The 14,927-nt window shown below is 38.8% G+C and overlaps 1 protein-coding gene across 2 annotated transcripts in view; it reads left to right on the top strand.

Moving 5' to 3' along the window:
* SMYD3 (SET and MYND domain containing 3) overlaps positions 1 to 14,927 on the top strand; it is a 743,226-nt gene that overhangs the window by 569,754 nt on the left and 158,545 nt on the right. For both annotated transcript variants that reach the window (XM_025385514.1, XM_025385504.1), the window contains one exon: positions 8,137 to 8,247. In XM_025385514.1, coding sequence (XP_025241299.1) covers positions 8,137 to 8,247 — 111 coding nt within the window. The remainder of the gene's footprint in view (positions 1 to 8,136; positions 8,248 to 14,927) is intronic.

Raw genomic sequence — 14,927 nt, 5'->3', positions numbered from 1 at the left:
ATACAATAAACAATAATAGAATTAAGATGCACAGTGGTGTAAATGGGCACAGGGCTTACAGAAGCTCAGAGCCGGGGCAGCCAAGTGATTAGTAAGGGGAGGGAGTAGAGAGTGGTTAAGGGATGTTTCCAGAGGACTGACTCCTACACTCTGAAAGGATCCATGGTGTTAGAGTTGGATGAGGCTGGAAAAGGCATTGTAGACAGAGACACAGAGGCCAGGGACAGAATGGTCAGTTCAAGGAGCAAGAAGCAGTTCTCATCAATAGACTGAAGAATTTAGATGTGACCCGAAGTTGAGGGAATATGTAGGGATCAGATTGACAACCCCCCTGGGGACCTTATTACAGACCTTGGTTTAGCTGAAGGTTTCATAACATTGTCTGGTTTATAGGAGGCGCCCAGTAAATATTTGTGGAAGGGAGAAGGATGGGCAATGGGATATTATTGAAGGGTTTCAGCAAAGGAACTGTGTGGCCAGATATTCTTTTTTTTTTTTTCCTGCATGTTTACAAATGTTACTGTTTTTTTATTGTACGTACTATACATAGAACATTTAAAGAAAACAATTTTTAAAACCCCACACAATTCTGCTAACTGATGAGTTAGATTTGGGATATCACAAATTAAACCTTTTACTCAGTGTACATTCAATTTTACCTCAGTCACTGTTGCTGTAGTGTGAGTTTGTCTCAAGTCATTGAACCTATACTATTGAAATGTGATGTTTTCTTTGCCTTTCATTCACTTCTTGTATATACAACCGTGGCTATGATGATAGGGGACATTTATAGGGCGATTCAATTTAGGAAGCAATAGATGATGCCTAATAGGTAAAAACAAAAAACAAAACCCAAGGACTACAAAATTGAATAAGACCTAAGTAGTCTGTACCATCTTTGGAATCTTAGAAAACTCAGATAATGTTACATATTTTTTTTATTTTATGGAAGAAAATGTAAGGTTTAAACTGGGAAATTACTTGTTCAGTGCTACACTTACTACTATGCAGTGTTCAGGGGGTTAGTAAAGCTTCATTCTCAGGATCAAAGTCACAAATTATTTATCTAGGACAGTGCCCAGCACATGACACTTAATAGTGATTTTCTTCTTCCACTTATGATTAGAGTTTCCTGAAGGGAAAAGTAGAGCTCAGATGGTGAGTGTCAAAAAAATTATATAACAATATAGATTTCTCATAAATTGTGGAAACAAATATTTACTGAATCTATCAAAAGTATAGTAAATAGATCTCATCTCACATATCAAAGCACAAGAATTGGTCTTTGGCGGAGGTGGTCTGGCTGATGTTTGGACTTGGCAAGAAAGATCGCTAAATCTGTTGAATAACATTTGGTTTGTGTGTAGAAGTGTTGGTCCATGATGACATCCACACAGATGACTTTCCATTCTTAAATTCACATTTTCTATAAGCAGTCTTTGTTCTAACACATGCTCCTCTGAAATTGAAGCTGAAAGTGTTATGACCAGTTTCACTTTACATAAAGGTACCTTGAAGTCTGCAATGAGCAGGTGCTTTCAGGTTTAGGCTGTTGAATATAAATCCATAAAAGTTTGATTTTTGTTTTTGGCTTAAGATGATAAAATTACTTTTAACAGGGTTTTATTATATTCAATAAATTACTAAATTGTGATTTCACCGTTAAATTCATTATAAAAGTCCCTATCCCATTCTTAAGAATGGGTAAGTGTAAAAGAAATATAATTATTCATTTACCTTTTGAATTAAACCAAAAGAATGCTTTAGTAACCTAATTGTGATTTTTTAAAAAATAATTTCAACTTGTATTTTAGATTTGGGGGCACATGTGCAGGTGTGCTGTGTGGGTGTATTGCATGATATGAGCTTTGGGGTATGATGGATCCTTCAGTGCTGTAGTGAGCATAGTACCCAACAGTGTTCACCCCTTGCCCTACCTCCCTCTCTAGTAGTGCCAGTGTCTGTCACTGCCATCTTTATGTCCATGAGTACCCAATGTTTAGTTCCCACTTATAAGTGAGAACATTGGGTGAGTGGTTTGATAGATTCTCTAAATATTTGTTTCCACAATTTATGAGAAATCTATAATTGCTGTGTTTAGTTTTCTGTTTCTGCCTTGATTGGCTTAGGAGAGTGGCCTCTACCTGCATTCATGTTGCCACAAAGGACATGATGTCATTCTTTTTCATGGCTGCATACTATTCCATGGTGAATATGTACCACATTTTTTAGTACACTGTTGATGGGCACTTAGGTTGATTTTATTTCTTTGTTATTGTGAATAGCACTGTGATGAACACGTGAGTGCATGGGTGTTTTTTGTAGAATGACTTATTTTCTTTGGGTATATACCCAGTAATGGGATTGTTGGCTCAAATGGTAGTTCTAAGCTCCTCTCCAAACTGCTTTTCACAGTGGCTTAACTAATTTACATTCCCGCCAGTAGTGTATAAGTGTTCCCTTTTCTCCGCAGCCTCACCAACACTTGTTATTTTTGGACTTTTTAGTAATAGCCATTCTGACTGGTGTAAGATGGTATCTTATTGTGTGGTTTTGATTTGCATTTCCCTGATTAGTGATGCGGAGCATTTAAAAAACATGTTTGTTGGCTGCTGGTATGTCGTCTTCTGAAATGTGTCTGCTCATGTCTTTGGCCCACTTTTTAATTGGGTTATTTGCTTGTTGAATTGCTTAAGTTCCTTATAGATTCTGGATATTAGACCTTTGTCAGATGCACAGTTTGTGAGTATTTTCTCCCATTCTGTAGGTTGTTTGTTTACTGTGTTGACATTTTCTCTTGCTGTGCAGAAACTCTTTAGGTCCCACTTGTCAATTTTTGTTTTTGTTGCAATTGCTGTTGAAGACTTAGTCATACGTTCTTTCCGAAAACTGATGTCCAGAATGGTGTTTCTTAGGTTTTCTTCTAGGGTTCATAAAGTTTGTGGTCTTAAATTTAAATTTTTGATATTTGAATTTTTTATATATGGTGCAAGGTAAGTGTCTTCTGCATATAGCTAGCCAGCCGTCCCAGCACCATTTATTCAATAGGATGTCCTTTCCCCACTGCCTATTTTTGTATGACCACTTTTCTATGTGTAGGCAAGGTTGGGAGAATGAGGGTCAGGGTGATGTAATAATCCAGGGAAGAGATAACATTGGTAGCCTGAAGTCAGGGGGAGATCAGTGGTGGCTTGTGATAGGGTATCTGAAGAATATAATATTTAGAAGGTAAAATTAGCAGGATGTGCGAAACAAGAAGAGACACAATGATACTCTGGTTTGACTTTAAAAAGAAGTTATATTTTTCAGGCTTTTTTCCAGTTCAGAGCCAGTATTAGCAGAAACATTTGTTAACTGTGATCACGGAATTCTAGAAATGAAACAAGGTCTAATTGTAACGTGGTCTTTTTTTTCTTCTTCTTCTTTTTGGAGAGGGAGTCTTGCTCTGTCACCCAGGCTGAAGTGCAGTGGCGCAATCTTGGCGCACTGCAAGCTCCACCTCCCAGGTTCACACCATTCTCCTGCCCCAGCCTCCCGAGTAGCTGGGACTACAGGCGCCGCCACCATGCTTGGCTAATTTTTTGTATTTTTAGTAGAGATGGGGTTTCACCATATTAGCCAGGATGATCTCCATCTCCTGACCTCGTGATGCCCCTGCCTTGGCCTCCCGAAGTGCTGGGATTACAGGCATGAGCCATGGCGCCCAGCCTTAACTTGCTTATCTTATCCACTCAGTTGTAGTCAATGAAAAGATGGTTTCATGGAAAAGGAGTTCATTTTGTCTTGAGATTTTAATGTAAATTATGTATTCAAGATCTAGAAAATCTCCTTCATTATATTACTCTAATGTCAGAAATGAATTACTGCATTTTCTATAAGAGCTGCATGAAAATGGCAAAGCAGTGGTCAATGGCATTAATATTTTAATACAATTTTGTTTAGTGCCATTAAGGTGTCTACTGATCAATGGCCAAGTTTCATATATATGTTCCCTCTAAATGAGCCCTGCATTTACTGAGCAGATATTCCGTTACAACTGGTGAGTCAATGAGTCTTTAATAAAAGTTTTTATCTTTGGCTAATAACATGCTTTTAGCTGTCATTACCAGTTAGTAATCTGGCTGTTTTTTTCCAAAAATAAGAATAAAATATTTTTGCCATTAAGCCCTTCACAGTTGATAACCAGATACTCTGCAGACTTCATTGGCATATAAGAAGCACAAAAATGGGCCACTTTCTCTGAGGTAATGGGGCAGTCACCATAGGAAGGAGGTGTATTTGAACCAAGCCTGGAGGATGAGAGGCTCTCAGTAAGCTGAGTGTGGAGGAGAGGCTCGCTTAGGCAGTGATGCCCAGACACGTGTTGGCATGGTATTCATTGTTTCCGAGATCTAGCAATGTACATAACTGTGACAGGCTGGGGTTCAGGGAGAGACATGGAGACTAGAAAGGCAGACAAAATTAGCTGAGGGAAAGCCTTATGTGCCTTTATTCATAGGCAGTGAGAAACCGTCGAAAGTTTTCATGTAGAGAAATGACGTGATCACATGGGGGTTTTAGGAAGATCCCTCTCAAAGCAGTTTAGAAGATGAAAGGTACACTGAAGGCGGTGGGGAAGCCAGTTAGAAAGCCATTGCATAGTCCAGGTAGCAGTTCAGGCAGTTACAGTATGCCGAGGGAGGCTTTAAGAGTCAGTTTATTGGGGTTAAATGAAATAACTAGTCTCCTGTTGCCCATTCACTGCCTGAAAAGATCACTAATGAGTTTTGGCCCTTGTAATAAAGTCTTGGGTTAGTCAAGCACATTTTTTTCTGGTGTGAAAGGCCCTGGAGTTAGTGGCTTCACACTGGGTACACTGTAATCACCCAAAATCACTGTCCATTTACCTGCTCAGATAATGGGAGTTGATGACTAAGAGCCATTGGGCTGGGTTCAGAATTAGTGTCCTAGAGTTAACCCAAGAGGGGACATAGGAATGGACTCATTTGCTCCCTCACCTCCTATAAGGACACTGGGACCCACAGAGCCTGCTAGGATAGGATGAATGTATCTGCTGTCCCAGACTAACTCATAGGCTGTTTCAAAAGGTGTGCTTGGAAATAGGTTATTTGGAATTTGGAACATAGCATTCGTTAGAAACGAGAGGAACTTGCCTGGTGTGGTGACCCTCTGTGCCTCAGAGGCAACCCTGGCTTCAGATCATGAAGCAAGAGAAACATGGAGAAAATCAAAAAGTGGCTGTTGTCTCAGCTGAAGGATCTCAGTTGCTACCGAACATTCCCTAACACAGGTGTTAGTATTTTAGGTTTGAGGGTACTACAGAAATGCCTTAAGAGACGCCAGCTTCTTCTACAGCCCTCTCTCCCCGCCAAGTATGAGAAGCAGCCATGTTAAAGGAAAAAGAGCATCAGACTTAAATCAAGAGATCTGGGTGCAGTCTTCAGTGGTACCTGAACGCAAGACCTTTGCTAGTTTTTACTGTGCAATGCTGCCTCGCCACAAACAGTGGATACTCAGTAACATCATCATCTGCATCTCTTCGGGGCAGATACTCTCGTTTCTGTTTATGGAGCAGCGTGTTATGGTTGCCTAATGTGAAGAATCTATGGAGAGCCAGCCAGCCAGATCAGGCTGTGGCTCCTGTCCCCTTGGTGATGGTGACGGTGATGGCCATGGTGGATTTCACAGATCTGGCTGGCCAGCCCAGCCATCCACCATCACCCCGACAGCTTGAGAGAGTCCTTCCCAAAGCTTCGTTGTCTGCCAAAGAGGATGGCCGCCTTTGCCCCACCATGATTTCAAACAAGTAAGATCATGCTTTGTAGACATGAGATGCTTTAAGTATAAGAAAAACCACATGGAGTTTTTTGCTCTGGGGCGTGTTTTGCTTCTCCTTCCGTGGATAATCCTGCCTTCTTGCTCTCCTAAAGTCTTCACTTCTTCCCCCACCACACATACCCCCATGATTACTTTCTACTTTTCAAAGCAAAGAAGTAATTTATACAGTATGGTACAAGCTGATACATGATACAGGAAAAGAAAAAACTAGAGAAGGGAAGAGAATTGGGTTGTTACCTTTAATAGGGCATTGAGGTTAGACCTGAATGAGAAAGTGGGATTTGACTGAAACTCAAAGGCGATGAGGTTGGCACAGTAGACAGGGTGGAAGGGCAGAGGGAACAGCCAGTGCACGGGCCTTGAGGTAGGAGTGTGTGTGGAGCCAGACAGGAGGCCAGCCTGGTGGAGCAGCAACAAGGGAGGTGGGAAATGAGAGGGAACAGGTGGGATTATGTGAAGCCATTGCTTCTCTAACCACCTACGACGAAGGACCAGTGTTTCTTTTCCTTCCTAGTCTGTTACAGACCAGTGTTTTTATAAAATCTAGTGAAAATATTAGAAAAATAAAATTTAGAGAATGTAAAATAAAACGGCTGGGTGCAGTGGCTCATGCCTGTAATCCCATGGGAAGTCAAGGAGGGAGGATTGCTTGAGCCCAGGAGTTCAAGACCATCCTGGGTAACATGGCGAAACTTTCATCTCTACAAGAAAGACAGAAAATTAGCCAGTGTGGTGGTGCACGCCTGTAGTCCCAGCTACCTGGGAAGCTGAGGCGGGGGGATCACCCGAGTCCAGGAGGTTGAGGCTGGAGTGAGTTGTGATCATGCCACTGCATACCCGCCTTGGTGGCAGAGTGAGACCCTGTCTTTTTAAAAAAAAAGAAAAAAAGCCCAGTGTTTTGTTGTTAGAGTCACCTAAAATTACCCTTACCAAATTAGTAAAACACATTTCTAAATATTGACTTGGTTTCTTTACTCATTTCATCATGGACTGGTAACCCACAGTGTGCACTAGCACCAATGCAGGACCCATACTTGAGTTGCACTTGGGGAGTTAGAAGGACCTGACCTTTACTCAGGCAAAGTGGGGAAGCGTTGTGATGTTTCGAACAGAACATGCCATCTGACATATTTTAAGTGAACCACTCTGGCTAGGGGGTAGAGTGCAGGGGCCTAGAGAAAGAATCAGGGAGAACAGTTGTGAGACTGTTACCTTTTCTAGGTAAGAGGTAAAGATGGCTCAGACCAGGGTGGTAGCATTGGAAAAGGTAAAAAGTGGTTGATTCTGGGTGATTTTTAAGGTAGAGGCCACAGAATTTCCTGGTGGATTGGATGGTAGGTGTAAAGGAAAGAGCGAAGTCAAGGATAACTCTGAGGCTTCAACTTGGATAAGACAAAAGATGAGTTACTGTCAACTGAGAGTGGGAATGTTCCAGCCGAGATGGAACAGGTTGACGGGAAGATCAAGCATTCTGTCTTCCGGATTTTGAGTTAGACTTTCATAAGAGATCTAATCGAGTGCAAAATGCTTTAAGCATTATAATGTTGCCTAAAGACCAGTGACTTAAAGGGGACTCAGCGTTAGAGAGTGTCTGAGGAGTCCTTTGAATACATCCTCTGAGGAGTCCTTTGAATACATCCTCTCATTCACAACCCGCACCCTCCCAGGCAGGGGACCTTTCTCCCAAAGGGCGTAAGGCAGTCAGTTAAATGCTTCCGTCAGCGGTGCTACGCTCAAGTTAAACTCTCCCCTATTTGGAAATTATTCTACCTTTTTTTAAACCTAGTTACAAGTAAGAGAACTGTTTTCTCATTTCAAAGATACCAAATTTGGATGACCTTAAATTCCATGAGGCAGCTATAGAATTGGTTAGAATTTAAGAGCAATCTGGCTGTATCATCTGCCACCCTTTTGGTTGCCAGGATTAATTTGGCTTCTCTGATTGCTAATGGTTATAGAATTTATTAGCAAACCTTAGTAATACCAAACATACAGCAGCTTTTGATATTTTACTGTAGTGGGAAAAAAAGTAAGATACAAAAGTGGGTAGAGATCATAAGCCCCATTCTTTAAATATATGATCCATATGTACTTACCACATAACAAAGACTGAAGGGAAGTATATTAAAAATTTACATGTGATTATTTGGGTAGAGAAACTGAGTGGTACCTTCTCTCAAGTTTCTGGTTTATAATAAAAACAAGTTTTACTCCAATAATTAGCAATAATAGTAACCATTTGTTAAAGAAATGAGCACAGCAGATGTGTCAACGCTTCCCTCTCTCTGGCCTGCACAGCTCACCATCTGCTACCTGGATATGCTGATGACCAGCGAGGAGCGCCGGAAGCAGCTGAGGGACCAGTACTGCTTTGAATGTGACTGTTTCCGTTGCCAAACCCAGGACAAGGTATGTAGTATGGAACCAGATTGAAACACCTCCATGGCAAAATCTCAATGATCTTCAGAGAACTCCACCTTGGTCTCATAAACCCAAAAGTAATGACCCTCAGTACATGGTAGGAAACAGATACATAAGGTAACTCATCAAACTGCATATATTTTGTTTCCTGGAACTTTTGTCACCCACCAAGCTGAGATTTAACCAAAGGCAAGGATCTATGGAGTTTAGAGTCACGTGGGAATGTAGGCATTAAACATGTAATTAAAAGGATGGGTGAAGGACAGAGTGCTAGTAGAACATATGTAGTTAGCAGGTTGAATTACATTATGATTGACAAGTTATTGCTCAGTAAACAACATATACCAAGTTTTACCTAGTTTATTTCTTTAAAAATGTTTTTTTAAAATAAAATGAGGTTTGTTGAGGTACAATTTACATGCGAAAAATTTATCCTACTTAGTGAGACAGTTCTATGATTTCAACAAATGCAGTCATGAAACTGCCATCAAAATCAAGATACAGAATGGTTTCATTTCCCAAAAAAGTGCCCTCATGTCCCTTTATAGTCAACCTTACCACCCCTACCCCAACCCCCGATAACCACTGATCTGTTTTTTATCCCTATAGTTTTTTCCTTTTGTTTTTAGTTGACACATAATGCTTGCACATATTTGTGGGATACAGAGTGATAATTATGTGTATATTATGTGTAGTATCGTATCAGGGTAATTAGCATGTCACCTCATATATTTATCATTTCTTTGTGTTGTGAACATTCAAAATCTTCTTTTAGCATTTGGAGAATATACAATAAATTAAAGTGAACCGTATCTCCCCTGCAGTGCTGCAGATGAGCAGATTCGTTCCTCCTAAGTTTGTGTTCATTAACCAACCTCTCCCCACCTTCTTAGCCTCTAGTACCCACAGTTCTGCTCCCTACTTCCATGAGATCAATTTATTTTTGTTCCCACACATGAGTGAGAACACGGAGCATTTTCTCTTTCTGCTCCTGACTCATTTTGCTTAACATAGTGTCCTCTAGGCCCATCCATGTTGCCATGAATGACAGAATGTCATTCTTTTTCATGGCTGAATAATATTCCATTGTGTATATATGCCACATTTTCTTTATCCATTTTTCCATTGATGGACACATAGGCTGATTTCCTATCTTAGTTTTTGTGAATAGTGCTGCTGTAGTAAACATGGGGCTGCCGGTATCCCTTTGATGTATTGATTTTCTATCCTTTGAATAACTACCCAGTACTGTAATGACTAGATTGTATGGTAGTTCTATTTTTAGTTTTTTTGAGAACCCCTCATGCTGTTTTCCATAATGACTATACTATTAGGTGGGTGAAAAAGTAATTGCAGTTTTTGCCATTAAAAGTAATGGCAGTGGCCTCATTGTAGAGGCCTTTCACCTCCTCGGTTAAATTTATTCCTAGGTGTCTCTTTTTGGGAGTGGGTAACTATTACTTTTAATGGCAAAAACCACAATTACTTTTGCACCAACCTAGTATGAGAGTACGTTTTCTCCACATCCTTGCCAGCATTTGTCATTTATTTGTTTATTTTTTGTCTTTTTGGTAATAGTCATTCTAATTGGGGTGAGATGACACCTCATTTTGGTTTTGATTTGCATTTTCCTGATGGTTGGTGAGAAGCATTTTTATTGGCTTTTTGTATATGTGTTAGATACATGTCGATTTAGATCCTTTGCCCTCTTTTGAAATGGAATATTTGTGATATTTTTGCTGTTGAGTTCCTTGTATATTCTGGATGTTAGTTCCTTTTTGAATGCATAATTTGCAAATACTTTCTGCCATTTTATAGGTTGTCTCTTCACTCTGTTGAGTGTTTCCTTTGCTCTGCAGAAGCATTTTGGTTTAATACAGTCTCATTTGTCTATTTTTGTTTTTGTTGCCTGTGCTTTTGTGGTCTTAGCCATAAAATCTTTGCCTAGACCAATGTCCTGAAGTGTTTCTGCTATGTTTTCTTTTAGTATTATAGTTTCCAGGCTCACAGTAGTTAATTGATTTTGGTTGATTTTTCTGTGTGGTGACAGATAAGAGTTTAGTTTCATTCTTCTGCATGTGGATATCCACTTTTCTGATGACAAATAATTGAAGAGGTGTCCTTTCCCCACTGGATGTTCTTGGCGCCTTTGTTGACAATCAGTTGCCTATAAATACGTGGATTTAATAATGGGTTTTCTGTTCTGTTGCATTGGTCTGTGTGTCTGGTTTTAGACCAATTCCATGTTTTTTTTGTTAGTATAACCTTGTAGAATATTTTGAAGTTAGGTAGTGTGATGCCTCCAGCTTTGTTCTTTTTGCTCAGTATTGCCTTAGCTATTTGGGGTCTTTTTTGTTTTCGTATTAATTTTGGAATCATTTGTTCTATTTCTTGAAGAATATCATTGGTATTTTAATAGGGATTGCATTGAATCTGTAGATTGCTTTGGATAGTATCATCATTTAACAATGTTGATTCTTCCAATCAATGAGCATGGTATGCCTTTCCATTTGTGTTCTCTTCAGTTTCTTTTATCAATGTTTTATAGTTCTCATTGCAGAGGCCTTTCACCTCCTTGGTTAAATTTATTCCTAGGTGTCTATTTGCGGGGGGGTCGGTGGGTAGATATTGTAAATGGGATTACTTTCTTGATTTCTGCTTCAGGTAGTTCATTATTGGTGTTTAGAAACACTGCTGATTTTTGCATGTTGATTTTGTGTCTTGCAGCTTATCAGTTATAAGAGTATTTTGGTGGAGTCTTTTAGTTTCTCCATATTTAACGTCATGTTGTCTGCAAAGGGAGGACAATGGGATTTCTTCCAAGTTAAATGCCCTTTATTGCTTTTTAAACATTTTTATTGATATATGATAGTTGTACATATTTGTGTGGTGTATGTGATTTTGATACCAGCATACAATGTGTAATGATCAAATCTGGATAACTGGGAGATCCATCTCCTCAAAAATTTATGTTGGGAACATTCTAAATTTTCTCTTCTAGCTATTTTGAAATGTACAGTAAACTATTGTTAACTATAGTTGCCCTGTTGTGCAGCTGAACACTAGATCTTACTTCTTCTATTGAGCTGTAATCTCTTATGTATTAGTCAACCCCTCTTCATGCCTCTACCTACTACTCTTTCCAGCCTCAAAACCACTATTGTATTCACTATCTATGAAATCAACTTATTTTTAGTTCCCATGTATGAGTGAAAACATGAGATATGTCTTTGTGTGCCTGGCATATTTCACATAATGTAATGTCTTTCAGTTCCATCCATGTTGCTGCAAATGACAGGATTTTATTACTTTTTATAGAGGAAGAATACTTAGTTGTGTGTGTGTGTGTATATATATATATTGAATTTTTTTTTTTACTTATTGATGGACACTTAGGCTGATCCATGCCTTGGCTATTTTGAATAGTGCAGCAATAAACATGGGAGTGCAGATATCTCTTTGATACTCTGATTTCCTTTCTTTTGGATCTATATCCAACGCTGGGATTGTTTGGTTATATGGTAGTTGCGTTTTTAGTTTCTTGAGGAACCTCCTTACTGTTCTCCATAGTGGTTGTACTAATTTACATTCCTCCAACAATGTGTGAGCTTTCCCCTTTCTCCACATCCTTGCCAGCATTTGTTATTTTCTTACTTTTTCATAGTAGCCATTTTAACTGGGCAGATGATCTCATTGTGGTTTTAATTTGCATTTCCCTGACCATTAATGTTGTTGAACTTTTTTTTATATATCTGTTGGCCATTTGTATGAATCCATCAGACTTTTGCCTGTTCTTTTTTTTTTGAGACGGAGTCTGGCTCTGTCGCCCAGGCTGGAGTGCAGTGGCCGGATCTCAGCTCACTGCAAGCTCCGCCTCCCAGGTCTACGCCATTCTCCTGCCTCAGCCTCCCGAGGAGCTGGGACTACAGGCGCCCACCACCTCGCCCGGCTAGTTTTTTTTAATGTTTTTTAGCACGGGGTTTCACCGTGTTAGCCAGGATGGTCTCGATCTCCTGACCTTGTGATCCGCCCGTCTCGGCCTCCCAAAGTGCTGGGATCACAGACTTGAGCCACCGCGCCCGGCTGCCTGTTCTTAATTGGGTTGTTTCCTGCTATTGAGTTTGAGTTCCTATATATTGTGGTTATTAATCTCTTGTCTGATGAACACTTTGCAATTTTTTTTTCAATTCTATAGGTTGTTTCTTCACTGATTATTTTCTTTGCTGTGCAGAAGCTTTCTAGCTTGATATAGTCTCATATTTCTATATTTGCTTTGGTTGCCTGTGCTTTTGAGGTCTTGCTCAATAAATAGTTGCCCAGTGCAATGTCCTGAAGTGTTTCCCCAATGTTTTCTTACAGTAGTTTCATGGTTTTAGGTCTTATATTCAAATATTTAAGCTATTTTGATATGACTTTTGTATATGGGGAGAGGTAGGCGTCTAGTTTCATTCATTTGCATATGGGCTATCCAGATTTTCCTTTCTCAATGTATGTTCTTGGTGACTTTCTTGAAACTCCATTGACTAAATGTGTGGATTGGATTCTATGTTCTTTCATGTGTTCCACTGGTCTATGTGTCCATTTTTATGCTAGTACCGTGTTTGTTTTGGTTATTGTAATTTTATAGAGCATTTTGAAGTCAGATAATGTGATGCCTCCAGCTTTGTTCCTTTTGTTCAGGATTGCTTTTGTTGTTCCATACGAATTTCAGGATTGCCTTTTTCTTTTCATGTGCAGAATGTCATTGATATTTTGATATGGATTACATTGAAAATGTAGATTGCTTTGGATAGTACAGTCATTTTAACAGTATTCTTCCAATCCTCATGGGCTATCTTTCCAATTATGTTAACTTCACTTTTATCAGTACTGTATAGTTTTTATTGTAGCTATCTCACTTTTATTAAGTTTAGTCCTAGGTGTTTCTGCTATTTTATTGTAGCTGTTGCAAATGGGATTGCTTTATTTATTTTCAGATGTTTGCTGTTGGCATATAGAAGTGCTACTGATTTTTGTCTGTCGATTTTGTATTCTGTGACTTGACTGAATTTATCAGTTTAACAGTTTTTGTTGGAGTCTTTTGGTTGTTCTAGATGTAAGATCATGTTGTCTGTGAACAAGGCTAACTTGAATTCATCCTTTCTAATTTGAATGCCCTTTAACTTTTTCTCTTGTCTAATTGCTCTGGCTAGGAATTCCAGTACTGTGTTGAGTAAGAGTGGTAAAAGTAGACATCCTTGTCTTGTTACACGTGGTAAAGGAGGGGTTTTCAGTTTTTCCCAATTCAGTGTGATGCTAGCTTGGGGTTTGTCATATGTGGCCCTTATTTTCTGAAGCATGTTTCCCTCATACCCAGTTGGTTAAGATTTCTTATCATGAAGGCATATTGAATTTTATTGAAAGATTTTTTTCAGCATCTATTGAAATGATCATATGGTTTTGTCATTGGTTCTGTTAATGTGATGTATCACCTTTATTGATTTACATATGTTCAACCATCCTTCCATCCCTGAGATGAATCCCACTTGATGATGATGAATGATCTTTTTAATGTTGAATTTGATTTGCCAGTATTTTGTTGAAAAAAAAAGTGCATCTATGCTAATCAGTGATACTGGCCTTTAGTCTTTTGTTGTTGTGGCTTTGTCTAGTTTTAGTATCAGGGTAATGCTGCTTTATATAATGAGTTTGGAAGTATTTCCTCCTCCTAAGTGTTTTGGAATAGTGTGAGTAGAATTGGTATTCATTCTTTTTTAAATGTTTGGTAGAATTCAGCAGTGAAGCCATCAGGTCCTAGGCTTTTCTTTGGTGGGAGACTTTATTACTGTTTCTATCTCATTACTTGCTATTGTTCTGTTCACGTTTTCTGTTTTCTTCATGGTTTAATCTTGGTAGTTTGTGTATGACTGGAAATTTATCCATTTCTTCTAGGTTTTCCAATTCATTGGCATACAGTTGTTCCTAACAGTCTCTAATCATACTTTGAATTTCTGGAGGATCTGGTATAACGTCCCCTTCTTCCTCACTGATTTTACTTATTTGAGTCTTCTCTCTTTCTTGGTTAGTCTAGCAAGTTCTTTATTAATTTTGTTTCTTTTCAAAAAACCAACTTTTTGTTTCATTGATCTTTTGTATTGTTCTTTAATCTCTATTTTGTTTAGATCTGTTTGGATCTTTATTTCTTACCTTCTACTAATTTTGGTTTTGGTTTATTCTTGTTTTTCTAGTTCCTTGAGATACATTGTTAGACTTTTTAACTTGAAATCTTCCTACCTCTTTTATGTAGGTGTTTATTGCTATAAACATCCATCTTAACACTACTTTTGCTGTAACCCATACATTTTGATATGCTGTATTTCCATTTTCATTTGTTTGAAGAAAGTTTTTGATCATCTTCTTAATTTCTTCATTGACCCAGTAGTCATTCAGCAGCATGTTTAATTTTCATGTATTTGTACAGCCAAAGTTTCTTTTATTGATTTCTAGTTTTATTTCTGTTGCGGGAAGTCAGGGACCCTGAACGGAGGGACCTGCTGAAGCCACGGCAGAAGAACATAAATTGTGAAGATTTCATGGACATTTATTAGTTCCCCAAATTAATACTTTTATAATTTCTTACACCTGTCTTTACTGCATTCTCTGAACATAAATTGTGAAGATTTCATGGA

The sequence above is a fragment of the Theropithecus gelada genome, chromosome 1 (assembly GCF_003255815.1).
Source record: "Theropithecus gelada isolate Dixy chromosome 1, Tgel_1.0, whole genome shotgun sequence".
In the NCBI taxonomy this organism is placed as follows: domain Eukaryota; kingdom Metazoa; phylum Chordata; class Mammalia; order Primates; family Cercopithecidae; genus Theropithecus; species Theropithecus gelada.
Note: the sequence above shows the minus strand (reverse complement) of the source record. Positions and strands in the feature narration are given on the sequence as shown.